This window comes from Corvus cornix, chromosome 2 (assembly GCF_000738735.6).
Source record: "Corvus cornix cornix isolate S_Up_H32 chromosome 2, ASM73873v5, whole genome shotgun sequence".
NCBI classification, from domain to species: Eukaryota; Metazoa; Chordata; class Aves; order Passeriformes; family Corvidae; genus Corvus; species Corvus cornix.
In genome coordinates this window covers 136,667,875-136,695,467 of record NC_046333.1, presented here as the reverse complement: position 1 = coordinate 136,695,467, position 27,593 = coordinate 136,667,875, and the positions used below count along the sequence as shown (strand labels likewise).

The 27,593-nt window shown below is 40.2% G+C and overlaps 2 protein-coding genes across 4 annotated transcripts in view; one reads left to right on the top strand and one right to left on the bottom strand.

Moving 5' to 3' along the window:
* Positions 1-453: 453 nt before the first annotated feature.
* Positions 454-6,891, bottom strand: ENY2 (ENY2 transcription and export complex 2 subunit). The gene is made up of 5 exons (XM_039548931.1): positions 6,782-6,891; positions 6,333-6,426; positions 4,001-4,071; positions 1,601-1,675; positions 454-694 (listed from the first exon to the last, which is right to left on the bottom strand). The coding sequence occupies exons 2-5, from the start codon at positions 6,398-6,400 to the stop codon at positions 618-620; spliced, it is 291 nt and encodes a 96-aa protein (XP_039404865.1). The 5' UTR covers positions 6,401-6,426; positions 6,782-6,891; the 3' UTR covers positions 454-617.
* Positions 6,892-6,991: 100 nt separating this feature from the next.
* NUDCD1 (NudC domain containing 1) overlaps positions 6,992-27,593 on the top strand; it is a 37,166-nt gene continuing 16,564 nt past the window's right edge. Inside the window, exons 1-3 of one of the 3 annotated variants that reach the window (XM_039548929.1) lie at positions 6,992-7,241; positions 17,263-17,417; positions 27,250-27,435. In XM_039548929.1, the coding sequence (XP_039404863.1) occupies positions 7,124-7,241; positions 17,263-17,417; positions 27,250-27,435 (459 nt within the window). In that variant the 5' untranslated portion in view covers positions 6,992-7,123. Of the gene's footprint in view, positions 7,242-13,319; positions 13,414-17,262; positions 17,418-21,871; positions 22,091-27,249; positions 27,436-27,593 lie in introns of those variants that run through there. The other 2 variants (XM_010404847.4, XM_039548930.1) reach the window with 2 other exon arrangements.

Below are 27,593 nucleotides of genomic sequence, written 5' to 3'. Positions count from 1 at the left end.
AAGCTAGAAAACAGTAGTTGTTCAGAATTAGAATAGCAACTCAAAGTAAATGTGAAAAGAATTGCTGAGGAAAAATACAACTCCCTTTTTCTTGAAGAATTGAACCTCTTATGAATTGCTGAGTAAATACTTCCAACCCACATCAGAGACTTCAAACAACTCATTTGCTAGAAAAGAAGTACCAAAGGAATGTCACCAACAGTTTCATGTAGTCTTAACTTTCTCCTGCTTACTCTGCGAAAATCAGAAAGGATATGCTCAGCAGTACATCATATCCCATTTTCCACATTTTTTTAAATTGTTTTCTGCATTTCTGGTCAACACACTTGTTAATTGTGCTTCTTTTCTGAAAACCTTTGCAAGGTTTCACAGTTGTATAAAGTTATGGATTATTAAAAACTGGAACAGGTGACACCACATTACAGTCCACTGAGAGATAGAAGCACCTTAGAACCATGAGTCCACAAAATTTTTTATTAAAATAACACCAAGTTTAAGAAATCAATGCAGTGCAAAGAAAAAGTAATGATTTTCCATCCTTAAGTATGTAAACTGCATTCCAATCCTGACATGACTGATGTAATGCAGAAACACTGTACCCCAGATGAATGTCAAAGTTAAAGACTGGCATGCTGAGCAAGGAAGGTTCTTATTCTTTGCAAGAGTTCTTTCTTTACACTGTCTGGTACCAAAGCTGAAACACAAATAAGAAAGTAAGAAGTAAAAAAAGACAAAACAAGAAGTATGCTAATACCATACTTTTACAACAGCTACTTCTATTCTTTCATTGTTGCAATTCCGTTAATACCTAAAGTAACTGAAAATACTTAATTTTCCTATAGCACATCTATACTTTTCCCATTTAAAATAGACTAAAATTGGGATCTATTGAGAACAATGTTGTTATTGGTAGGTTTTTTTTCCTATTCATCCAGAAAATTGGAAAGTTTGAGGAAAAGGATTATTCAACAGGAAACAGGATATAATCACCAGAAGAAGTGTGATTATCCTACCTTTTTTCTTCGCAAATTTAAGACAAAAAAAAATCTCAACCCTGGCCTCTAAGTAAGGGTCTCCAGCAAGCTATTTTGAAGGCCTATTTTTATTTAGAACTTAATGAAGTTACTACCACTAACATCAAAGCCTGCTAGAGAGCCCAAGAGGAACAATATAAAGAGGACTGCAGTTTCCTTAAGTGATTCAATTTTTTTTGTATCTGTATGCTATGTCCTTTACTCTTCCCATTCCCATTACACTGTTAGTTCTGATTTTCCATCTTAAAAGATTTTGAATTTTAAAACATCTGTGTTGCACTCACAACTTGGGACCATTAAGTCAATTATAAAAATGAATATAGACATGACTAAATAATGTAATCTGCAAAAATACTCTGAAGGCTGCTACGCAATACAAATTTGCATGTTTTATTTGTAGTTTATATCAAGCTATTAACATTTTATTTGTAGTTAATATCAAGCTATTAACGTGTTTCCTTGAATCCAACACAGGCAAGTTCATGATGCTGCTTTCAAAATATTAATGAAATAGAGGTAGGTATGTTTATAGATGTAGTATTACATCCACATTTGTATTTTCTTACCTCTGCCTTTGGGAGTGATTTCTGCCACCAAATCATCAACAGTAACATGTTCTAATCCTTTTTCTTTAATGACATCTGGGGAAGACCAAGACCGATATTTTAAGTCTTTTAATCCATTCATAAGATGACGAAACCTGTGCTGGTGATTAAGAGACAAAACCTGCCTACATAGTCATGGGAGAACATGAAGAGCATGGGACCTAAATATAGGTTATTAGCTCAGTACCTACTGCATTGTACAGTGGATTTTAGTCTCTCACTCATGCCATAGGTTTAAGGATGGGAACCTGTCACTGCTGATGCATCTTGATCAGCTTATATTTTAAAAACAAACATGAAAATGTTTTATCTCATCTGAGCATTACCAGATGTGCCTATTACTGGAGTGTTGGAGCAGTTCACAATTGGCTCACTTCTCTCTTAAAACACATTATTTATACAGTCCTAAGAAAGGTGCAACTGGGAAAAAACTTTGGAACATACAACAAGGAAGAGCACAGTAAATCCTTACTCTTCTTCCAATTGGTTTAAACAAGATTTCTGTACATATTTCAGCCAAGTCAAAAAGTATGTCAGAAAGAAAGGAATACACATTAAAAAAAAAAACCAGTAATATAGCAAAATAAAGGTTATTTTTAATACACATCAGTATTTAAACAATTGTTCACTTATTGTGCCTTGCACACTACTGAAAAGTGCAAAGTCAAAGCTGAGAAGTAATCTCAATACAGTAGAGCATGAACTTAAAATATTGTTTAAAAATAAATGTTTTTAACTGTATGTCAGTACCTAGGATTGATTGTCCCCAAGACACTAAATATGTTTTCTGAACTGACATCACATGAACTATTTGTAGAAACAAACAAACAAAAAAAAACCCCAAACGCCCACCCCCACTCCCCAGATCACAGAACGCATCAGGTTGGAAGGGAGCACAGTGGCTCATCTGGTCCAACTTCCCTGCTCAAGTAGGGTCATCCCAGAGCACATGGCACAGGATTGCATCCAGATAGTTCTTGACTATCTCCAGTGAAGGAGACTCCACAACCTCTGGGCAATCTGTTCTAGTTCATGGTCACTGCACAGTAAAGAAGTTCTTCCTCATGTTCAAGAGAAACTTCCTGAGTTTCTGCCCGTTGCCTCTTGTCCTATTGCTTGGCACCACCAAGAAGAGCCTGGATCCATCCTCTGACACCCTCCCTTCAGATACTGATAGACATTGACGAGGCCCCACTCAGTCATCTCTTCTCAAGGCTGAACAGGCCCAGCTCCCTCTGTCTTTCCTCGTTAAGAGGAGATGCTCCAATCCCTTATGCATCTTTGTCACCCTCTGCTGGACCTGTTCTAGGAGCTGCATGTCTCTCTGTCCTTCCTTTTGAAGGTTATTATGCTCTTAACACAGACAAATAAACTTATTTTTCAGAGTATTTTTCAGTCTCAGCAACTGCAGTTACAGTCCAAAGTACTAATGTAAACCAAGTAATTTTCCGTAACTTTACTATAGCAGAGTATGAAGTGTGTGGTTAAGAAAGCAGATAAACACCCCTCTTGTTTTCTGTAGTACTGAAACGGGTGATCTCTGGCAGTGCCATTAGGTGGACAATGGCAAACATTAATCTTTTCAGGCTTCTTTGCAAATCAAGCTATGAAAACAATTTAACACACTCAGCCCTACACTTGTCGTGGAATACACACTTGTAGTGTAGTTCCCTACACACTTGTAGTGGAATATTGAATTTCCAGGCACAACAGACAAAAGCAGAATTTAAGCAAAAGCTCAAGGGATTTGTTACTTGCTTTAAGGAAATTTCATCATGCAGCAATATTTCTGGATGCTTAAGTACTATTCATAACAGTTTCATACAATTTATAAGTCATTAAATTCCAGCAATGCCAAACACTTAACGCTAAAGATTTGGGTATTCAGATGTCCATCTGCTTGTTTTCTCTCCTCTAAGGAGATGACCTTAATTTCAAGAACTGTATTCAGAAAGAGTACAAAGGCACTTCTTTCTCTCCCATATGCAGATAACAAAGTTCTCCAAGTTTAAAGGTTTTAAGTTGCACACCACTGTATTTGTTCAATTCTCCTTTGTCTTTTTTCTTCTCCTGTAGCAACAGTCATCACTCTCAAAACAAAAAGCTGTTATCATCATAAATATTTAGGGAATCAATTCCTATACTTGTCTGAGAAGCTTAATAAGGTTCAGATCAGAGTTCTTTAAAGATTTTTTTTGCCAAGACAGCAAGATGCTTCCTTGCACGCAAACCCAGTTGCCAGGGATACTTTCCTCTTGCCTGCATCTTGTTTAAACTGGCAGTAAAGCCTTCATCTGGGACTTTTATTTGGCCAGAGTCTCAGCTGACTACAAAGGATATTAATTAATTGACCACTGTTACCTTTGCAATGTGCCTTCAACTGATCCTTCCAGCCACATTCAATTAACTTGGCTCTCAGCAACTCTTTAAGGCTGTTAAGACAATATACAACTTGTTAGAACAGCAAACATTCCTGACAGCTTAAATATGCTCCAGTGTGAAAGTTAAACCTATAATTACTACCCAAGAGCTCCCAGACCAGCAGCAGAAATGGCTGAACATCAGGTGAATCCAAACCCAAATGAGTTCCAATTTCAGTTCACCATATTGGACTATGAGGATTTGGTGCCTCAGGAGCTAACCCACAGAATTGCTCAGGCAGTGTTGATGCTGCAGCCACTGAAAAAAGGTAGAAGCCCTTGAATTACTCGACCTGACTGAGTCTATTCTGGTAGCAGATGTATGCAAACTTTCTAAGTTGGAGTATTTCACTTGATACCAGGTCTTCAAAATAAGTAAAACCTTCCCACTCACCTTTCAGAAACATGAATTTTGCACTACTCAACTGCAGGTTTATCTTCCCAGTTACACATTACCTCGTTTTGGGTGAAAATGAAGGGATCCTATATCTTATCTTCCTAAGCATGGTTAGCTATGTAAGCTTAAGCAACAAGGGTTCAGGCATTAATGGAGAAGACAAAATCTGCCATAATGAAGCATCTACTCCATATATCAAAATAGAATATTGAAAGTTAGCTAAAAAAATGAAAATTAGTACTAAAAAACAGAAGAAGGGAAAATGAAAGTAAAAATATGATAAATAACTTTAATATTTTTACTGTTTTCTCCTGCCTATACTGTACTATCCTAAATAACTCTAGCAAAACCCTGTTTTTATGAATGAAATGACTGCAGCAAGAGGCTGAACTGTGCAGGTCTAATCCCTTTTACTCAGTGAATTGTGTAGAGGGCAGATGAACTGATGACAAAAAGCAGAGTAAGAATACAGGTGACATTGGCTGCTTCTAGATATTTCTCAATTCAAGAAATCCAAGTGCTCTGCCTCTGATCATAGTACAGCTCTGATAAAGCTTGTTTGTAAGAGAGCTTTTGACATCCTGATAAAACCCTTCCAACTCTTAAATTAGGATAAAATAGATCTCAATACCATTTCAAGAAATTGCTTGCTTTGCTGAAGCTCTGTGCAATCTCCAAGGGGATGGTGAAAGCCAGGAAAGATGTAGAGCAGAGATACCACATCAGGCTACAAAAGGTTACACCAGGTACAAGGCTATGACCCAGGAAAAAAAATTGCCATACAGGCCTTTAAAAATGAAGCTTCTGGTGCATGGTGTTACAAGCACAGTGAAACAATGATGAGGGAAATGGCACAAGCACTCTAGTGATATGTGAATACAATGTCAATAAAACAGACTAAAGAGACACCAAAAGGCCAAAAATATTGTGCAATTTACTTGTTTGCCTGTATTGGGATCTCTACAATGACTTGTACAAGTGCTGTTTTATGTATTCTACTGTGTGTTGCTTTACCTAACAAGCGAAGAGCTAGAAACACAAGAAAAACTTAAAAGCAGAAAGGAAAGTTTTGTTTCATTCTCCTTATCAGGAAATAACAAGACTTAACTGCAACAAACTGCATGGAATGATGATTCTTACATGAACCTAGGGCATTTCAACACAAAATACCTGAATAAGAGAAAGTTTTAGAGTTCATAAGCCAATCACTCCCCACCATCTCTTTTCAGTTGTAAAACTAAAACAAAACTGTTCAAAAGGCATTTTTAAAAATAGTTTTGTATAACACTCAAGACTTTCATGTGCAAGCATTTAAAGAATTTAGAGTTGAGTTTACTTTACTTCTAGTGATGCCTTTTCTTGGTCTTAAAATCAAGAGTCAAACACGGTTAGAAGGGGAAAAGGGATTTTACCTTGGTATTTATTTTAAGGATCTTTAGGTGCACACACCTAGGTCATATGCATCGAAATGCACCCTGCCAAAATGCTTACCCCAAAAGATCTGGTATAACATTATAGGTTTTACTAATTAGCACATCTATCAAAGATTCCCCAGTGAGAGGCTCAAGTGAGCCCCCCTCCCCAAGGAGCCTTCTCCTGGATGGTTCTATCTTGGTTTACAGAATATGTTCTGGAGAGGACCTTGGGGTCTGGGGCACACTGATCCCTAGCTACGAAGCTTCTAAAATGTTTAGCCTCTTAGCTTGACAAACAAGTCCAAGAATGTAGGCAAAAAGCACTAAGAATACAGAAGTTGTAAAAAGGTATAACAGGGGTATAAAAGAAAAGGCAAAAAATCTTCATGACATCACTAGGTGTAGTGCAGTTTTGATGTATTTAAAGCCTCTCACCGGGATGGAGTAGGAAGTCAACTTACCGTTCTCGCTCTCCTGTTTCTATTAGCTTTTGGTTAATGGTTGCTCTCATCTGGGCATCTTTATTCATGTTGGAAATCTAGGTTTTCCACAAACCTACCCAGAGCAAAAGAGAGTTTCGACAAGTGCTGGTATCATTCGCACAATAAAAAAAAGTCACCAAAACAGAATGACATGCAGTGTTCTGTTCGCTGACACATGCCCGTGGTTAATGACCGGAGCACCAGTGTGTGACCGGTTCAGGGGACGAGCTCGGTACAGCACCCGCCCGACTGCTCGACTGCCGGGGCACCGGCAGTTCGCCGGGCCGCCTGCGCGGGCGCGGCCCACCCTCGCCGGGCGCGGCCTCTCCGCAGCCCGGCCCTCCCGCCCGGCGCCTCCGGCGCTCGGCCCGCCCAGCGGCGCCCCTGGAGCGAGGGAGCGGCGCGGGGAAAGGAAGGGAAAGTCCGACCTGGTTCGCTCCCGGCTCGCTCCCGGCTCACCGCCCGCCGCAGCGCCGCCGGTCCGTGCAGCAGGAGGCGGAGCCGCCGGCAAGACGCGCCACGCGCCGCCCGCCCCACCGCTCCTGCGCGCGGGCTCCGCCGGGAAACGTAGTCCGGGCTCGGCGACTACAGCTCCCGGCGCGCCCCGGTCCCACGGCTGCCTCCGGGCCCGGACTACAACTCCCAGCACGTACTCCGGCGGCCGGGCGCCCGCGCACCCTCTTCCCTTGGTGCTCCGCGGCCGCTGCCGCGCGTTCCCCGAGGGCCCGTGGAGTTGCCGGCGATTCCCGAAGTTTTCCCGGAGCTGTGGGATGGCGGGCGCCGCCCACTGCTCCCTGCAGGCCAAGCGCCTGCTCCTGGACCCCAAGTTCGAGGGATACAAGCTGTCTCTGGAGCCGCTGGCCTGCTACCAGCTGGGGCTGGACGCGGGTGAGGAGCGGGCGCGGCGCGGGGCTGATCCCGCCGGGCATCCCTTGGGCAGCGCGGGGGGGGACGCATCCCCCAGCGTTTCCCTTCGTCCCTTCGCGGTGCTCCGCGGCCGGGCAGCGGCCCTCAGTGCAGGGTGCCCCGAGCTGGGGACAGCCCGGCCCGCAGCAGCGGAAGTCCCGCGCCTCTCGAGCGGCGGGCGTTTCAGAGACCGAGCGCTTCGTCTCGGCTTTTCTCATTATGATTGCTGCAGTTGGCCAGGGACGTCTGTCGTCCTCCCCCCCAGGTGGCTTCATGGTGGACAGAGGTCTCCGACTTGTCAGACCTCTGCCTTGTAGCTGTCTGTCCCTGGTGCGCTTAGTTCCCAAATGAGTAAGGAAACCTGTGTCCTAAATCTGTGTCCTAAATCGCCTGCTTGTGCAGGCGAGGTGAGGCCAGGTTACCAGCTGAGGTAGTCCAAAGCGGAGTGTGAAGGGAGCACATGCGATTTAGAGAAATACATATTAAATCAACATCTTATACAAACTTCAGCAAATCAGCTGTTTTTCTTTCTTACTCTGCCCACAGTTCAGAGGTGGATCTTCAGGCCATGCATTCCATGCCCTGCTTTCTCTGCCAAGCATCATTAGTGTTTGAGATGCTGCTCCATTAACAGGCTAATTAATGTACATGAGGAGTACATTAGCACAAAGTCCTGTTGGATATGTGCCTACAGTCTTAGCCATGCCCTGAAATCTCTCAGTACCCTACGTTTACCGATTCGTGAAATTCAGGTCTTTTTGTAAGGTGGATGAATTAGTTTGGGGTTTTTTTGTAAAGCTGAGACAGTAAATACAGTTTGTAATTACACAATTTGTGTAATCTCTGTCTCGGTATATTTACTGAACGATATACCTGTCTACAGAGTTACCCATTATATGTTACTTTAGTTTTGTGTACAATACATTGTATTTGTAGTGGATCAGAAAGGTATGTTTGCCATGCTGAATTGTCAGCAGTAAGAAGGAAGTTTTTCAATAAATTTTGTATTGAAGGTCAAATGAATTAGACTGTCAGTGTATCTACGGCAGGACTGGAAAATTTAACAAGAATAACATTTTTACTGTAAGACTGCTTTAGGTGTCGCCTTTCAAAAGACAGTCCAAGTGCAGGTGAGTGGGTGCGTGTTACGAGAGTGCTACAGTTGTGTCAGAGATGTACAGAGATGTGTAGCATAGGTGCAGTGCCTTAATTACTGCCTTATTTCCTGTTCTGCCTATGGTCAAGCTACCTCTGTGGTTCCTGGATAGTCAGTTGTGCACCTGTTCTAAGTAGGTGAGGATTACAGATTTTCATTAGAGTACATGAACAGTGGAGTTGCTAATGGAGAGATGGATCTTCTCAGTTCTTGTCCATTCACATATTTTACATAACAATTACAGGAACTCGTGTTGTCTTGGTTTGAAAGACAGGTGTCTGCTAAGGAAGGCAGAAGCCTCCCTTGGAATGGCAGATGCAACCCCCCTTCCCTCCGAGTTATTATAATTTTGAAATCAAGGGGCTTTTAGGCAAAGATGTGGGAAATAGGAATAACAGTTCTTTACTATTATATATATACCAGTCAAACAAACAACAATAACTGTGGCAGTAACAGCAAACAATCACAAACCCAGTCCCAGCCTCTCTCGGCTGTCGGGCCCTTTCCCCTCGGGTGCAGTTCCGCTCGCAGCCGGCAGGGGCGCTGGCGGCTCCCGGTGAGCAGGGCAGGTGCGATGGTTCCCCCGCGGCTGCAGGGGGCGCTCCGGAGCGAGCTCGGGGAGCACGCGGCACCGGTGCCCTGGGATCCCGGGAAGGGATGGAACAAAGGAGCTTCACAAACCCCTGGGCAGCCGATCCTGGTGTCCGGCCGGACCCTCGGGAACAGCAGGCTGGAACAGCAGGCTGGAGCGGCAGGGACGAGCACAAATCCCAGATGGCAGAGGAGATGTATCCAAACGGGGAACCCCCCCGGAGGTCTGGGCAGGCAGGGTTAGCACGGCTACAACGCAGCGAAGGCTCGAAGCAGCAGCGGGGCAGGGCGGCCACGGCCGGGCTCCCGGCGGGGAAGGCAGGCTTGGGATCCTGGTGTTTTCTCCAGCAGAAAGAAAAGCGGCAGTAGGAAAAACAGCTTCCTCTCTCTCTGGACGCGGAGACCCAACTGCCCACACCCCCAGGTGAAACAAAAAGAGCAGCCAGGTCCTTTGTTTTCCTTATGTACTCAGCCATTTGTTCCCCTAGCAACATGTATAGGGGAAAATTCCTTTAACAGAAAAAAAAATAGGACTAAACTAAAACCCCAACACGTGTGATACAGGATTGGTATGTGTGACTGTGTTCTTTTCTTTCCCCACTTCTCACAGCGCAAAGACCCTGACTCATTTCAGTCTAACCACTCAACTGTCCTACAGAGTCGCTACTACTAACTCACTTGTTCTGTTCTGTGTGCGCATACAAATACTGGTCCTCTGGAGAGTGGAAAGCTTTTATTGTTGTTACTGTGTTTTGGAATTAATAACAGGAAACATATCAGGCCTTAGATCTGTCTTCCAGACATTTTATTTTCAGGCTGCTCTTAGGCTGTACAGCTGCCTCTTTCGCCTTGCTGGTTTTCTTTTGCTTCCTTCAAGGCAGTTTCCTCACAGTGCAGAGGTGTTCTGTACCTGACTTTTTGTATTTCTCAGTGTCAGTACTTTACATGTGTGTTAGATTTAGGGTATCCTTCCAAAACTTGATTTCTGTTTTGTACAGGAATAATGAGGTGAGTTGTAGAGACTATGGATGGGTGTGAAGGCTGGGGCTTTTTCAAATTACTGCATGGGAGAAGAAACCAATATTTTGTGGGAAGGCCAAGAACTTCTGCTATTCAGCACACTTGTGTGCACATTCAAAGCCTCTGGAACATAATGAAGAGCTTGGTAGTTTTTTGATTATTAAAATAATATTTGTCACTGTGTGAAGAATTTGATTTGATTTCGTCAAAGTGGGACTGAGTGCAATAGCTGAAAAAATGTCAAATGTTTAGGAACACTGTCAGCATAATTATTTCTGATTTTTTTCACAATTGCTTGCAAAAATATCATAGTAGAATCTGGAAGATTAATGTAAAAAGGCTGTTGAATTTGTTGAAAATGAGTGTTGAAAATGAGTGTTTGTTTCAAATGACCTGAGATTTATAGTTCTGCCTGTTTGGCATCCCAAATTTGGTGGCAGTTAAGGTAAATATGTGAGTTTTAGAGTACTTGGAATACATGACAATAAAAAGAAATAGGTGCTTATTCCTAAGTAGAACTGAGTTTTAGCTCAGCTGTAGTTGAAGTATTTATGCAGTGTTATTACAAACTTGCATAGTGAACTTTAGAGTATCAGTCTTGTCTCAATATTTTTATCTCTGTTTTTATATTTATCTATTTTTATGAATTTCACTGCTAACTATAAAATAAAATGACCAGAAAAATTGCCCTGTGGAATTGATGCAGTCTTCTGCCACTGGAGCAGGCGGATAGCAGCACATGGTGTTGTGTGACAATGTGTGGTGGTTGTCATGCTCCTGAGGACTACAGCGAGCTTCATTTTCTGACCATCGTGTAAAACTTAGTGTTCAGTTCTAATATGCTTCAACTGCTTGACTGTGGTTGCCAGGAATTTGCTGTGGTCAGATGTGCAACTGACAAAGAAATAATTTTTCAAAAAATATTTATTAGATCTGTGATAGAAGGTGATTTCCTTGTAAATTGCTTAAAATGTATGGTCACAGCGAAGAAGAATGGGGGAAATATGATACCTTCCCTTTTCTTTTAAATACATGTTCTTCTTTTATTTCTTTCTTATTCTAACCCATTCTGTCCTAGTTAATGCTAAACTCTCACAGTCATTTGTTTTCTCATCTCTCATCCTGGTAATATATTTCAACTAGTCCTACATTATTATGCCTTTAGTTCCTAGCTCTTCATCATAAATTTTGCCCTTCTCCTTACTTTTTTTAGTTTCTTTCCATAACTTATTTTCAAATGTTTCCCTTGCACTGAGTTTTGCCTTTTTTTTTTTTTTTTTTTTTTTTTTTGATCACTGAACCTTTAGGAGGGGCAAAAGAGCATTTTGTTTATGGTTGTCTTTTCTGCCCATATCTGATCTCAGGAGAGTCCAAAACAGAGATTGTGGGGCAAATCCTTGTCTCCAACAATGAACATGTCCAAGTTGCACAACATTTTTAAAGGATTGAGACCTTTGCTGTTTACTGGTCAGATGTCTCTTAATTCCTTTTTCTTTCCAGAGGCTTAGAATTTATTCAGATGCAGATGTCCCTGATCCCTTTCCTCTCTACCTTGTCTATATGGCAGGACCACTGTATCTATGATGTAGTAGTGGATGTTTTCAATATAGCTACAGCTGGAAGGCAGACTAGACATTTGCTCAGACATGAGCTGCTGTTGCAAGCCAGGGCAATATGCAGAGAATGCATTCCTTTGATCATGAGCATTTATGAGTTTTATCACTTTATTTGAAAAATGGTGGTAATGCATCCTGTTTAGAAGGTCTGTACTTCAGTGAAAAGTTGCCCATTAGTAGTGGTACATGGAAAAAAAACATGTTTGTGACTCTTTATGGAGCAAAAGGCACTAGTGTTTCAAACTTTTACAGAGATTTTCATTTACATTTTCCATTTGCATTTGAAAAATTAAATATAAAAAGAAATTTAAAGTAATGTATGGGAAATAGTAAGAAATTGTGAGCTTTTAGAGACATTTGCAGCTGTAGTTCATAAAAGTTTAGGTCTCAGGCACATGTTAACAACAAGATGATGCTGCCTTTAAAAATAAGAACATATTTTTTATAATTAGAAGAAAAAGCATTAATGCAGGGTTAGAAGGATCTTTGAATGCTGATACTAGAAAATAAATTATCTCTTCCACTAGTAGATCAGTGTATCTGAAATACAAAATTGCTTCCACTGGGTGGCACTGCAAAACAAGGCATGACATACAAGCATATAGTATTTGATGCCACAAAATATGCTGGTGTTAATTACTTTGCATATTTTGCAGTTTTTTAAAGTTGCTTTGGAGTATTCAGGAAAACATCTAAAAATGGAGGGGCTTTTTGGGGGTTGTTCCTCACCCTTTTTTTCTCTTTTTTTTTTTCACCCCAGTTCTGCTTCATAGTGTTTGATGGCAGATGTAAGACTTCTCTATTCATTTAAAGTATAAGTTCCTTAATAGTGTTCTTTATTCAGAGGAGATTTTTTTTTTTTTTTGCACTGGAGACTAATAATTGTAATAATAATCAGCTAGGGATCTTATTGTAACAGTTAACTATCTTCTGTTGATTATTATGGATTACTTTGTATTTAGTGCTTTTGCTTTCAAGTAAAGCATTGTGAGGAAAAATCTTTAACTATGTTTAAATTATTTTGAGTCAAATTACTCTTTGTAAGCATGGAACTAGTAGAGATAAATACAATTCTAGAAAAGTAGTACAGTTTTCTTTGTACTAGTCCAAAATATCCCACCTAACTAGGGTTGTTGGGAAATAATATTGAAAACTGAGATTTAATTTATGCATTCTGTATATTTGCTTTCTTTTCTGGTATGAATGACAGTGTATGAATCCATGTTTCTGAGTTTTCTTGATGCAGGTGTATTTATCAGAAATTTGATAAAGACCACGTTGTTCTGTTGAATAGCTGCCATTAACTGCTGCTTCTTAATTGAACCCAAACAGACTAGTGAACCCATTGAGACTTGTGAATTAGTCTGACTCTCAAAAATCACATAAACAAAATAAAAAACCACCAAAACCCTCCAAATAAAAACCCTGAAACAAAACAAACCCAAACCAAACAACAACAAATCAGAAAAAAATCCTGACTGAACAACAAAATAAAAACGCATAAGAGTGTGTAACTGTGAGACTGAATAAGGTGATGATCTGATTGAAGTATTTCTTCTCCATTTATAGTAAGTTATCTTTCTCTGAATTTACTTTATTAAAAGTCTCCACTTCTTTTCTCTTTTGTCCTTTATTTTTTAGCACTCAGCTCTATTGGTTTTCTCTTTTTTTTTGAAGGACCATCAAGAAACCTTGAATCTTGAAGGCTGTAGAAGGGAAGGAATGAATTTCACCCTAGTATAGAATCTTCTATAAACTATCTAAGCACATGGTATGTCATAGCAGATGGCAACTGTGCACAGATTTCACTTGATCACAGTATGGGTTTCAATTAATGGAGAATAGAATAGGTTCTATAATTGCTTCATCTTGGCAGGGCTACACATATGTATGATACATTCTGAAAGCCATTGGTTCCCTCATTTGAAGTGTTTCATGACAAGACAGTACACATTTGTTAGATTTCCTGGTTTAAAATCGCCTATGAATTGTATAGTTTCTGACTTCTGTTTATGTGGAATTAATTACATATTCCAATAACACAAGGGATTTGGATCTCCTATTCCTGACTCCCTGTATTATTCAGGGCTTATCAGAACTACAGTCTAGAAAAATCAAGGATAGAGAATTCATGTTCTTCCAGATTTTATAAAGCTTATCACCTTACAATCAGCTAATCAGTAGTTTATTGTTCCAAGAATTTTCTTGAAAAGTTATATACCTTTACTTTAGGAATAATCTGGTTTGGAGTATTTTTCCTGTTTGTTTAGTTACAGTTCTGACAGGAGCAACATAACTAGGGGAGTGGGGAGGAAGAAGTGGAGAAAGGAAGCCTTACCATTTTAGGGTTTTTGTGCTAAAAAATCTTTACATGTTTCTACATGTATATTCTAATTTCATAAGATCAGCTATACAGGAAGTAGATGGTAAGTGCTTGGTTTCACTGAAAATAATTATCCTGGATTATATTTGGTTTGGTCTTTAATTGTTTAGAAAATATTCATGTCATCTCTTGTTGTGTTGGGAAAAAATACCTCTGTGATAAAGCTTGGTTACACAAACAGCTTTAAAATGCATTTTCACAATATATTCTATTTTTTTTACAGTGTTATTTATGGTAAAATATTCTAATTAATTAAAGTAGGAATTGGAATGGGTAGCAGTCCTTGCCATTAAGACAGGTGTATATTCTTCTCACTCCTTTGTTGATATTCTAGCTTTTTTTGAAGGGCCATAGCTTGTGGAACAGTAATTTATTAATTGCAGAGGTACGGAAATCCCTCCTGTGTGGTGAATATGAATAATGATTTGATCTGGGTGGAATTAAAACTGCTGGTTTGCAAATATCAACAGTGATTAGGAGACTAATTGCTAATTATGCTGTCATTTTGCAAGTGTTTTGTATAGTATGACTGGATTTTTTATTAATCAGGCAGTATAGTCTTGCATAGTTTCCTAAAGCCACTTTTATGATAATGGCCAGTGTCTCTAATGGGGTCTGCTCTGAGCCATATAGTGACTCTCTGGTTGTTGAGTCTGTGATAGCTGTGCAGAGGCACTGATGGCACTCCCAAGTGAACTGGTTTTTGCAGAATTGGTGTTCTGACAGAGTAAATGACTTCTGCTGCAGTAGGGTTTAAGTAGATGCTAAAGAAGAGTAAGAAATCTGAGTGCTGCTGCAGAGAGTTTTGAATGGCCCCTGTTTGGGGAGGGATGGAAGTGAAATACTGGAAATAGATTTGATTTGCTCTGTTTCTGAGCAGAAAAGGGGAGAAAGTAGAAGTTGAAAGATTAGGGACTAAAATAACTGTGAACTGCTGCTATGAGAAGGATTAGCCTTGAGGTGCTTTTCCCATACTCTGGGCTTGAGTGCTAATCATCATGAACTGACAGAGTTTACTTGTAACTTTCTAAAGGATTTTTCTTGTGTGAAGTTCAAGGTAAGTTCCCTGTAGGAAAGCTAAGAATCCTGGGTTGCCTGTACTGGAGAATGAAATGGAATTCTGGTCTATCTGAGACTGTGTACAGAAGGATGGATGAGACCTCTGCTAATGTATTTTGAGATGTTTGGTCTACAGCTGCTTCATCTCTGTATAAATATGGAATAGAAGAAAAAAGCTGCACCTAATTTAAGTAAAAACCTGGTTAGTCTTTGACAGATAATCCAGTTCTGATTACTGGTAGCTGAGTAGATGTCTTCTATTTGGAAAAATCTTGCTCAAGTGGATGAGTGTAGGTAGTATGCTTCTTGCCTTGAAGAAGGTACTATTCAACTGAACAGCCATTCTTTGCAGCCTCTTTCAATTAGAAAAACTTAGTCTGAAATTTTGATGATATCTTGGACATTTCTGAAAATTTCAGCCTTAATGAGAGTGCTAAAATCATGGTGGGGGGTTGTTGTTTGTTTGCTTTTGATTTTTGTTGTTGTTTTGTTTTGTGCTTTTGTTTCTGGTTTTTTTTTTTTTTTTTTTGTAATTACTGTGAACTAATTCTGCTTTGTAGTGTTTTAATCTTTTGCCTTTCAAGTGTTGATAGATTAGTTAAAAATTTAAGACTATGAAATCCATGTAATTATATGGAGTATTTCTTTTGGCTGCTGTTTTCCTAGAGTTACTACAGAGCAGACTTTTTTCCCCTTACTGTAATGCAAAGTAGGTTTGATATTGCTGTTGCATGTGTGTAGATGCGTGTTTCATCTTGTGAGGGTTATTGGTAAGCTGGACCTCAGCTCATGCTGGTGAGAGACAGGGTGGAGGTGTATTGGGTTTGCATGGCAGGGTTTTGGTGGCAGGGGGCTACAAGGGGTGGCTTCTGTGGGAAGCTGCTGGAAGCTTCCCCCATGTCTGACAGAGCCAATCCCAGCTGGCTCTGAGATGGACCAGATGCTGGCCGAGGCTGAGCCCATCAGCCATGGAGGTAGCATCTCTGGGGTAATATATTGGAGAACGGTAAAAAGTTGCTGTACCAGAACTGCAGCCAGAGAGAGGAGTGAGACTGTGTGAGAGAAACCACTCTGCAGATACCAAGGTCAGTGAGGAAGGAGCGGAAGGAGGTGCTCCTGGTGCCAGAGCAGAGAGTCCCCTGCAGCCTGTGGTGAAGAGCATGGTGAGACAGGTTGTTCCCCTGCAGCCCATGGAGGTCCATGGGGGAGCAGAGATCCACCTGCAGCCTGTGAAGGACCCCATCCCGGAGCAGGTGGATGCACCTGACTGAAGCTGTGATGGCATGGAAAGCCCAGGCTGGAGCAGGTTCCTGGTAGGACCTGTGAATTCCTGGGGAGAGGAGTCCACACCAGAACAGGTTTGCTGGCAAGACTTGTGACCGCGTTGGGCACCCCCCCGGTGCAGTCTTTCCTGAAGGACTGTGACCTGTGGGAGGGAGCCACTCTGGAGCAGTTTGTGAAGAACTGCAGCCTGTGGGAAGGACTCATCTTAGAAAAGCTCGTGAAGGATTGTCTCCTGTGGAAAGAACTCCATACTGGAGCAGGGGAAGAGAATGAGGAGGAAGGAGAAGCAGAGCGGTGTGATGAACTGATCTCAACTCCATTCCTGTCTCCTGTGCCACTGGAAGGGGGAGGAGGGAGAGACCAGTGGGAGTGAAGTTGAACCCAGGAAGAAGGGAGGGTTGGAGGGGAATGTGTTTTAAGATTTGGTTTTACTTCTCATTACCCTAGTCTGATTGGCAGTAAATTAAACTAATTTCCCCACGTTGAGTCTGCTTTGCCTGTGACAGTAATCAGTGAGCGATGTCTCCCTGTGCTCATCTTCCCTCATGAGCCTTATGTTTTCTCTCCCCTGTCCAGCTGAGGAGGGAAGTGATAGAGTAGCTTTAATGAGCATCTGGCATTCAGCCAAGGCAAACCACTGCAATAGGCCACTGTAAATGGTAATAGTGATGTCATAATCAAAGCAAATGGCTGCAGTGGCCTTTAGGGCAGATGACTTGCTTTCCAAGCTTATAGTGAAATTTTAAACTATGTATACATAATATATTTTTCTTCAAATAAAGCATACCTATGGAATGAAAATGGAAGAAATGTTTTTATATTATTAGTTTGAATTTTAAATTACTGAATTGTAAATACATAATTGTTAAAATAGTCTTTTTCTTCTCCCTCCAGCTGTAGCAGAAGTGCAGCTTCGTGATGATCAATACACCCTTGACCACATGCGTGCTTTTGGCATGTATAATTATCTTCACCTTGACTCCTGGTACCAGGATAATGTCTACTATGTTGATCAGTTTGGAAGGATTATGAATCTGTCAGTGACTCTGGTAAGAATAAAGTTTTTTTTTTAAAACATTGAATTTGAAAAGATAGGGGCAGATGAGATAGAAAATATTGCAAGTAGGATCCAAATGCAAAAACTGAGGGAAGCTATTGCCAGGAAGACAGGTTGGTCAACAAAAATGCATTTCACCAGGAAGAATGAAGGGATTTCAAGTGAGGTTTCTGACTTCTTTGTGTTAATAATATTGATTAGTGTTGCAGTAGTGTGTGGCATCCACCCTTAAAGGGGACAGGAGTACCCAGGATTTGAAGATGCTCGTGGTCAAAAGGAGCAACAAAAGCCAGAGGGTTCACAAAAGCTTTCAGAGTTTTTTAGTGAGTTACACACTTGGCATGGAAATTGGAATGTTAGTCCCTGACCTCCTAGTATAAACACACAGCAGTGGGCTGATGGGATGTCCAGGGTCCTGGAGATGCTGCCTGGGCTTGGTGGGAGTACCTGTTTATGGGTCGGTTTCTCCGCTTGGAAAATAGGTGACTCCCTTTCTATACAGGTTAGTTATCATGTGCAGTTTATTCTTCCAGACCTTTCTGGAAATGGGTTGGAGGGCTTAGAGGGGTCTCTGGTGGTCTTGATCTCCCTGCTGCAGTCCATGTCCACATGCACTTCTCCACATTATTTCTACATGTGTGCTGGACTGTGCTGTGTTTGTCTCTAGGAGCCAGAACAAGGGTGTTTGTCCCAGAAAAGTGCTGTCCTACCTCTGTATGGCCGCTGTCTCCAGCCACATCCTGTTCTTTCTCACAGTGTGTTATTACCAACAATCCTTGGTTGAGTCCACAACCTATGGCTATCACTTTTGGAGACAAACACATTAGCTCCTTTTCTTTTAGGCTTCTATATAGTGTTACATCTGCTTCTGTTCTGGGGAAGATGGACATAATGACAAGCTGAGGAAAAGGGAAGATGCTTTTCTAGTTGCTGTCTCTTTCTCCCTGACATTCTTGATGTTTGTTTGCTACCTTGAGAACCCAATCATTGTATATATGTTAGAATTAGAAATGCTTAATCTAGACATCATTTGTTGGATGCAAAAAGATGCTGGTGGCCCTGAGGAAACTCAAAATAGTGTAAGCAAGCTAGGCCAAGTCAGAAATTTCTGCTTTTATACTGGTGGTCCTAAGTAGTCAAAATTTGTATTTCTTTTGAGCCATTTTAGTGCATGGATGCTTTAGTTTCCTTTACAAAACTATACTTCATTTCAGAGGGGAAAGGACACCCCTATGGACACCATGTTTCTAGCACATACAATTGTAGTGCTTGGGCATTAATGAAGAAAAGACTGTGTGGAAAGGAATACCCATTGTCATGCTACCAGAGAATTTGACTTGTAACCCTGTGAAAACACAGGGCAATGTGTGAGTTTGTGAGAGCATGTGGCTTAGTCTGTGCAAGGGGACAGAAATTACTAGGTCAGGACAAAACTAAGAAAAATTCTGAAGTTGTAGTTTTAGATTTTCAGGAAATATAGGTTTCCACAGGATGATAGGCTGAGAAGTGAAGCTGCAAAATAGTTCATTTGCTATTCATAGTATATAGCAGTTAGAGCCTTTGGCAGACTCTTAGTGTGACAAAATAATCTTCTAGGACTTTTTCCAAAACTTCTGAGATCATCTGGATTCCTAGTAGAAACATCTAAAAGAAAGCCTTCTGTTAATAGTGGCTTGTCACAGTCTCATTTTTTGTTTTATCCTTGAGGTTGATTAACTTTGGCTTGCTGCTGGATGCCCACCCAGACACTCTCTCACTCCCCGTATTCAACAAGATGGGGAGAAAAGAAGAGAAAAGCTTGTGGATGAGGCTAAAACCAGGGAGATCACTTACCAATTACCATGATGGGCAAAGCAGACTTGACTTTGGGGAAAGTTATTTAATTTACTGCCAGTTAGAACTAGTGTAGGATGATAAGACAGAAGGTCACACGAAGCTTGTACCAGGAACTTGCTCCATTGTGTGCTTTTGCATGGCCAAAGGTGTGGATATCTGTCCTCTGTGGGTTTCAGGGGGATAACCTGCTTTTCCATGGTCTTCTCCAAGGGCTGCAGGCAAACTTCTGTTCCACACCGCTGTCTTAGCTGACAAGCTCAACTATCTCTGATGGCAAGCCAGTGGAGCTGGCTGGAAATGGCTGTATGTGCACAGGGCAGCCCTCACTGAGGCCAACCCTGCAGGTCCCTTCTGCCTGCACAACACAGACACTCAACAAAAAAGGGATACCCTGCCTTTATTAGGAGGGCACTATGTGTGTAAATTTATTTCTTAGCAGATACAGGATTTTACAACAGGCCATAAATTGACCTAAGAAATATTCTTCCCTAGGACCTATTTCAAGATAATGGCACTTGATTAATATCTGGTCACAACTTTCGGTTCCACCTGAAGTGGGAAATAAAACTGATTGTACTGGGAAATAAATAGGCACCATCTTGTGTCCTAATACATGATACTGTGCTGTTAGACAAAGGAAACGTGCTTGCATATGTATAAAAAGCGTGTTCAGAAACATCAACAAGGTGTCTCATTACAAATGTGCCTGGCCATATATTAGTCAAATGTATATTAAAAATAGGATTGTTTTTGGCTAAGTACAGCTTACAATTAAAATTAATGTCAGTCTTCTTTAAAACAGAAGATGGAACAGGTTAATGTGTTCATCCTAAAATCAGAGTGAAAGAACACAGGCTTTCTAACACATCATTATTTCTAGTTCTGTTTCTTATTTTGGTTGCAGCTTTGATTCTAATATGACAGTGTGTTGGTTATCCAAATATCATGAATTATCCCTGCAACTTAGGTGTTTAAAAAGATGCCATCTGTGGAGGAAAAGAAGTGCATATAACACCTTTCCACTTGCTCAAAATCACACATAATTGAAAAAAGAAAACTGATCAACACAAGCAGTTCTTCTGTATTGAGGGATGAGTATTGAAGTGGGCTTTTTATACCAGGTTGAGGAAATTGTTACTATAACTTGGCTAAAAATACTGTATAATAGCTTTAACATTCTCCTATTACAGCTGTTGGACATTTTCATTCAATATGTCAGCAGCAATCGATACTTTGCTTTGAACACCCAATGGGTAGAGTAGTGACGGGATTACCAAGTTGGGGTTTTTTAGGTCATTTTTTTGCATCTGACTCAACTTTGTTGATTGCTTGGTGTTTGTAGTATTCAAATATAGCTGGAAAACATTCAAAGTTTTCTCCTTTAGCAGTTGGACTTGGTTTCTTGACCTTAAGCTCTTCTTGCAAAGACAACTTTGTTTCTTTTTATGCTCAAATAATCAAATTGAAAAATTGTGCCAATAGGAACTCTTCTGACATGTAATTAAAATCCTTAATGGTGTATATATTTTCATATTTTTAATTTCCAGTAAGAATTATCTATGGAATACTGTTTCTGTAACTTGGTTAACTTCAATTCAGAACAACTGTTAGTGGCACCAGACACAAAGTGGGAATTGTATTTGAAACAAGTCAGAATAAGGAAGCAGATAGAGAACAACAAAATCTTTCAGTGTTCTGTTTCAGGGTTTAAAATACTTGTCTCTTTGTTATTCAGAATGCTGGGTAAGGACTTTTTTTGCAGTTAGAGAGATGTGTCAAATGCCTAGGTATTTTGATTTTTCATAAAAACAAAATCTTGTATTTGTTACTGCTACTTTGTGGGAATTGCCTGCCATATGACTTGCAACTTCATTTTTTCCTTTCTTTTTTTATTCCTTTATTCCTTCCTCATTCCCTGTTACTTCCTTGAAAAATTAATTTTTATTTTAAATTTTTTATAAAATATCTCATGTTTGTACAGTATTGTTGTTTAACCCCAGCTGACAACTTAAGTACAATGCAGCTGATTGCTTACTGCCCCTCCTCCATCCCCAGTAGGATGGGAAAGAGAACCAGAAAAAGGTAAAACCCATGGGTTGAGATACGAACAGTTTAACAATTTATATAAAGTAAAATTAATTAATAATAACAACAAAAATAATGATGATAATGAAAAGAGAGAGAAATAAAATAAGGAAAACCAAGTGATGGACAATGCAGTTGCTCACCAGCGCTGACCAATGCCCAGATCATTGCTGCCTGAGCAGTGCCGAGTTATTTTAGCCAGTTCTTGCTGGTATAATACATGACTACAGACTCTCACCATCCCCTCATACTTCTAAAGCAGGGAGTTACTATTACCTCAGTTAACCACCTGGTGAACAGAGAAACAGCAAGTCAAAAAGCTAATCTGACACAAGGGGTTTGAGGGCAGGTTTTGTTTCATCTTCAAGGAAGTCGATCCTTTTCATTGTCAGAGTGAGGTTAGAGACTGTTCTAATAAATGCCTAAAGTTAAATTAGTGAACAGAAAATTTGTGAATGAGATTATTTCCTTTCTTGCCTATTGAAAGAAAGCCTTTGTAATAAAGATTATTCTTCATTTTTTCAGGAGATTGAGTTCTGAAATTCCTGCTCAATGCTGATTAATCTGATGTGAGCTTTAGAAGATTAAGTAGTTGATAATTTTTTATTTTAATTGCATCCAAAACTATTTGAAGCTTACTGTTAAGATTCACTTGAAGGCTGACAAAAGTGTGGTCTTCTGTAATGTTGTATAGTATACCCCTCTAAGTCCCTGTTAAGAGGAATGATGCTTCTTCTTTCCATGGTAAGATACACAGGATTTTGACTTTTTTTTCCTAGGCTCAGTAGTCATTACTAGTTACAATGGAAAGCTTTTCTACTTTCTTTGTAGCAAAAAACCATGCCTTTCCGTAAAATCTAAGAATTAAATAAAATATGAGGAAGCCAAAATGCTATGTATCTAGTGTTTGAGTGATATTTGTTTGGGTTGTGGGTTTGGTTTATTTGGGTTTTTTCCTTTTAATTCTTTCATTCTCGCCTTGTGAATGTGTTACAAATTAGCAGAATAGTCCAAGGGGTGTAGTGATACAACTGAATCTATAAACTGACCCTGAATGCTTCTAATAATTAAAAATCAAATTTGCCATTTGCCAAAATATTTTCCATTGCAGGTTTCATAACCTTCCTGTAGCACACAGTAATCTCTAATACGAATTTAAGTAGGCCCAAAAGGCAGGCAGGCTATCTGTTTGTTATCTGGTCTTTTTTTGCTGTTGGTTATTAAAATGGTACTTACCCAAATCAAATTTCTCTTGCTTACCTTTGAACATATGTTAAATGCATATCTGATTTTACTAACATCTGGAAAATATGAAAGATTTGAAATCCCCTCGAAGGCGGGATTCTCAATAAATGAGGCCACTGCACGCTTTGCATGCATGGCGTGCTCTTTCTGTCTTGTATACACGTGCCCAGGTGCAAAGGACTCTCTTGGAGATGGTCCTTTGTATGTATATTTTTGACTGCCTTATTTCACAGAGCAGAATGAGTAAGTTTCTTTTGCTAAAAGTGGATTATTCCCCCCAGGCTACTGATTGTTTGGGTGAAAATAGAGGGACAGAGGATGTTCAAATGATTTGTGGCTGAATATTCAGGGTCTGTAATGAGACACAGTTTTAATCTGGTATGTTTTCACTGATATTTCTTAGTCTCATGCCTTATTACATTAAGAATGGGCCTGAGACTAAGAAACATTTTGGGTGTCACAGAATCAATAATTACTTGTGTCCCACCCAGGTTTTCAATACAAATGTATGCTTCTGTTTGTGTTTCCTTTTACATACTTGTCGATATCTTTAAAAGTGTCCCTGTAATATTTTTCAAATTTTGTTTTTCTATTTTTACAAATATATTTCTTCTTAAATATATTTTCATTTTAGTGACAGTAAAGCTGACTTTTAGTAATGAGGGAAGAATTTCTGTCTTGTTAAACAGAGGTTTCTGATATGTGGACCTTCAAAAATAATTGTAGATCAACTGACTGGAAATGAGCCTAGTAAAATAAAACAAAAAATAGTTATTTGTCTCTGTAACCATTTTTTATGTTCTCAACGTGGTCTATTTGTTGTTGGATTAAGAAGATAGATTGGGTTTGAAAAGGGATGATCTCTAAAGGTCAGTCAGGCACCTTTTTTTTCAGAGATGATTTTATTTGTTCAAATATGTGTAGGTACACTAGCTTGTAAAATACCTATGATACCATTGTATCTAATTTGGTTTCATATATGATACACATATATATAAAACTCTGTGAGATTAGGGGAAAGGACCATAACTTCCTGAGAAATATTCCTCTAAGATACAGAAAAGAAACAACAGGAATTACTTTTCTTTATCATTACTGGAAGACCTCTTTGAAGACCACAAATCAGATCCTGAAGTCTATGAATTATAATATTTTAAATTATATTTTTTGTGTCCTGTGTTTATTTTAGAATCACAGAACAGCCCAGATGAAGGGATCTCAAAAGATCATACAGTCCAAGCTTTCATGGCAAAAGGAGCCTAGATGAGGTTGTCTAGCACTGTCCAGTTGTGTCTTGAAAACCTCCAGTGATGGAGATTCTGCCATGTCCCTGGGGAGGTTGTTCCAGTCATTGATTGTTCTCATTGAAAAATTTCTCTTATGTCTAGATGAAACCTCTCCTAATGCAACTTTTAGCTGTTGTCCCTTGTCTTCTCTATGCAACTTCTTGTGAAGAGAGAGCCCCTGGTCTCTTTGTAGCTGCCCTGAAGTACTGTGATGAGGTCTTCCCTGACTCTTCTCCAGGGAGATGAGGCCTAACTCCTTCAATCTTCTCACATAGGGCAAATTCTCCAGCCATTTGATGGTGTTCATGGCTGTCCTTTGCACCTTTTCCAATTTGTCCATGTCTTCTTTCAGTTGTGGACACATTACTCCAGGTGGGGCCTGGCAAGCACTGGGTAGAGTGGGATGATCACACCTCTTTTCTAGTGAAACTTCTGCAGATGCAGCGCAGGATCCAATTTGCCTTTGGTGCTGCAGCATTGCACTTCTGACTCATGGTCAGCTTGTTGTCCCTGTTGCCCTTAGGTCCTTTTCAGCAAGGCTGCTCCCTGCCACACAGATCCTGGCCTATTCTGAGCTCTCAGGTTATGCCATTCCAGGTGCAGGACCATGCTTGTCCTTGCTTATTTTCCCAGCATTCTTGCTGCCCTACTCTTCCAGGCTCTCTGTTGCAGATGGCTTTTCCTTGTAGGTACACGTCTACCTCATCACTTAGTTTAGTGCCATCAACAAATGTGGTGAGGGTGCTTTCAATCCCATCACCCAGGTAACTTATGAAGATGTTCAGTGTGTGGGGCCTGGTATCAATCCCTGAGGGACCCCACTTGTGACAAACTTCCAGCCCATTTTATTTAACAGCTTCTTACTTCAGTTGAAAAGCTTCAAACTATTAAGTTCCATTTTGGTTATTTAAAAGATCACAGAGATGTGATTCTGATGTCGCTGAATCTGCGGTTTGCATCTTACATTTTTCTGTAAGAATAATTTGTTTGTGCTCTTAATACTACAGCCTGATCTACTTCATAAGTAGCTGATCAAACTCTATTGCTGAGAAAGCATGTCCTGACTGGTTTTTAAACTGTGATGCCAAATTCTTTTCAAAGCATAAAGATTTTGTTAGGGCTTTTTTTTTTTTACCTAACAAGCCTCTTGGGTATTCAGAGATTACTTCAACACAAAAAATGGAGGTAAATCTTAGTCCTAAGCAGGCAGCAGCATTGCTGACATTCCATGAGCCAAATAATGAACAGAAAGTCACAAAGCCTTATTCAGCAAAGAGCTGTATGTGAGAGTGAAGGCAGAAGATAAAGAATAATCCGTAAAAGATATGCTGGAAGACATGTCGCTGTACTTAATGAAAACAGTCGGAAATCCAGTTTTCAGCATGAAAGCAGTTTTTTTCTGTTAGAATTAGCAGGAAATTAAGAACACAAAACAGAACTAAAGCAGACTTATGAGAACAATTACTAGAAATACAGATGGAATTGGTAATCTAACATCCATTTTGCACTGTTATTGAATCAAGCTGATTTGTGTAAAGTTAACAGAGCAGGAAATAATGGATTTTTTTTTTTTTGTAAAATGTAGTGGTATGCATAATTTTTTAAAAATCCATATGTCTTGATTGTTCACTGAAGAATTACATAATCTGTGCAATTTGTTCACCATAGTGTCTCTGTTTATTCTGGTCAAAAGCTATCTGTAGTTCAGATAAATCTTAAAAAAGATTGCAGTGTGGCACTGCAACAGGATGCTAAATAAACTTGTCTTGACATGTAGTAGAATCATAGAATTGTTAAGGTTGAAAAAGCCTCTTAGGATCATTGAGTCAAATCAGTCACCCAGCACTGCTAAGTCCATCACTGAACTGTGTCCCTAAATGTCATATCCACACATCTTTGAAATTTATTCAGGGATGCCCCCAACTACCCTGGGCAGCTTGTTCCAGGGCTGTTTCCTTTTGGTGAGGAAATTTTTCCTAATATCATCTAAACCTCCCCTGGAGCAACTTGAGGTAATTTCCTCTTGTCCTGTCACTTGAGAAGAGACCAACCTTCACCTGGCTACAACCTCTTTTCAGGTAGTTGTAGAGAACCATAAGGTCCCCCCGAGACTCCTTTTCTCCAGGCAAAACAACCCCAGCTCCCGCAGCTGCTCTGCTCCTTCATAGGACTTGTGCTCCAGACCCTTCCCCAGCTCCATTGCCCTTCTCTGGACACACTTCAGCCCCTCAGTGTGTTTCTTGTAGTGAGGGGCCCAAACCTGAACCCAGGATTTGAGGTGCAGCCTCACCAGTGCCCAGTACGGGGGGACAATCACTTCTCTAATCTTGCTGACCACACTATTTCTGATACGGGCCAGGATGCCATTGGCCTTCTTGGCCACCTGGGCACACGCTGGCTCATGTTCAGCTACTGTTGACCAGCACTCGTAGTCCTTTCCCACTGGGCAGCTTTCCAGCCACTCTGCCCTCAGCCTGGAGTGCTGCATGGGGTGGTTGTGACCCAAGGGCAGGGCCCAGCACTTTTTCTTATTGAACCTCATACAATTGACCTTGGCCCATTGATCCAGCCTGCCCAGATCCCTCTGCAGAGCCTTCCTGCCCTCCAGCAGATCGACAGTCCTGCCCAATTTGGTGTCATCTGCAAACTGACTGAGGGTACCCTCACATCCCTCATCCAGATGATGGATAAGAATATTAGACAGGACTGGCCCCAATACTAAGACCTGGGGAACACCATTAGTGACTGACTGCCAACTGGATTTAACTCCATAGTATAATAATAATGTGATGGAAAAGTTATTTTTAATTATGGTATGAATTAGCACAGCTTTTCTTTGCTGGCTAATCACAGGTCTTACTTCTCTTAACTTACTGAATAAAGTGACCACTCTAGGAAGGCTGAGAAATTGTATTTGCCAGTTGTGCAACAGAATAAGCTAAAATTCTTTTAAATTTACAGGTGAGTTTTATGTACTAGTTCGACTACAATTCTGTGGCTTTCACTTCTTTTTAAGTCTCCACATTTTTACTGGGACTAGAATTATTTGAGGTAAGTGATTATTATATAGGAATGCTAGGGGAAAATAAAAGCCTTTTCTAATACACAATATAATTACTGCTGTAAAGTTGAAGAATAAAAGTGCTGAAATATCAGTTAGAAAACACTCATAGAAACCAGTTCGATGAATTCGCACCACCTTTTCCACATATGTGGGAATTACGCTTGCTACCCACTTTTTCCCAAATATGCTCAATGACACGCAAAACTGGTAAATTGCTACTAAGATTTATTATTCTTAATTTGCCTGTAATATTTACTGAAATTAATAAATACTTCATGAAGTCTTAGTTCATGACTTTTTGTTTATAGGACACTGCTCTACAAAAACCAAGAGAAGTTTTCAGGCTACCTACAGACTTGACTGCATGTGATAACCGCCTTTGTGCCTCAATGCATTTCTCATCCTCCACATGGGTTACCCTTTCTGATGGTACAGGAAGACTGTATTTAATTAAATCAGGCAAGCGTGGAAGCAGTGCATCTGAAAAGTGGGAGGTACGTCTTGTAATAACGTATTTAGGAGTTATACATACATCCCTATCAAAGTGATGTTAACTGCATTAATAATGGTATTCGTTATCCTGCTTGGACACAACAAATATAATTAAGTTGCGTTTCTGCCTGAAATTGTGAGTCTCATGTTCTGTGGTTAG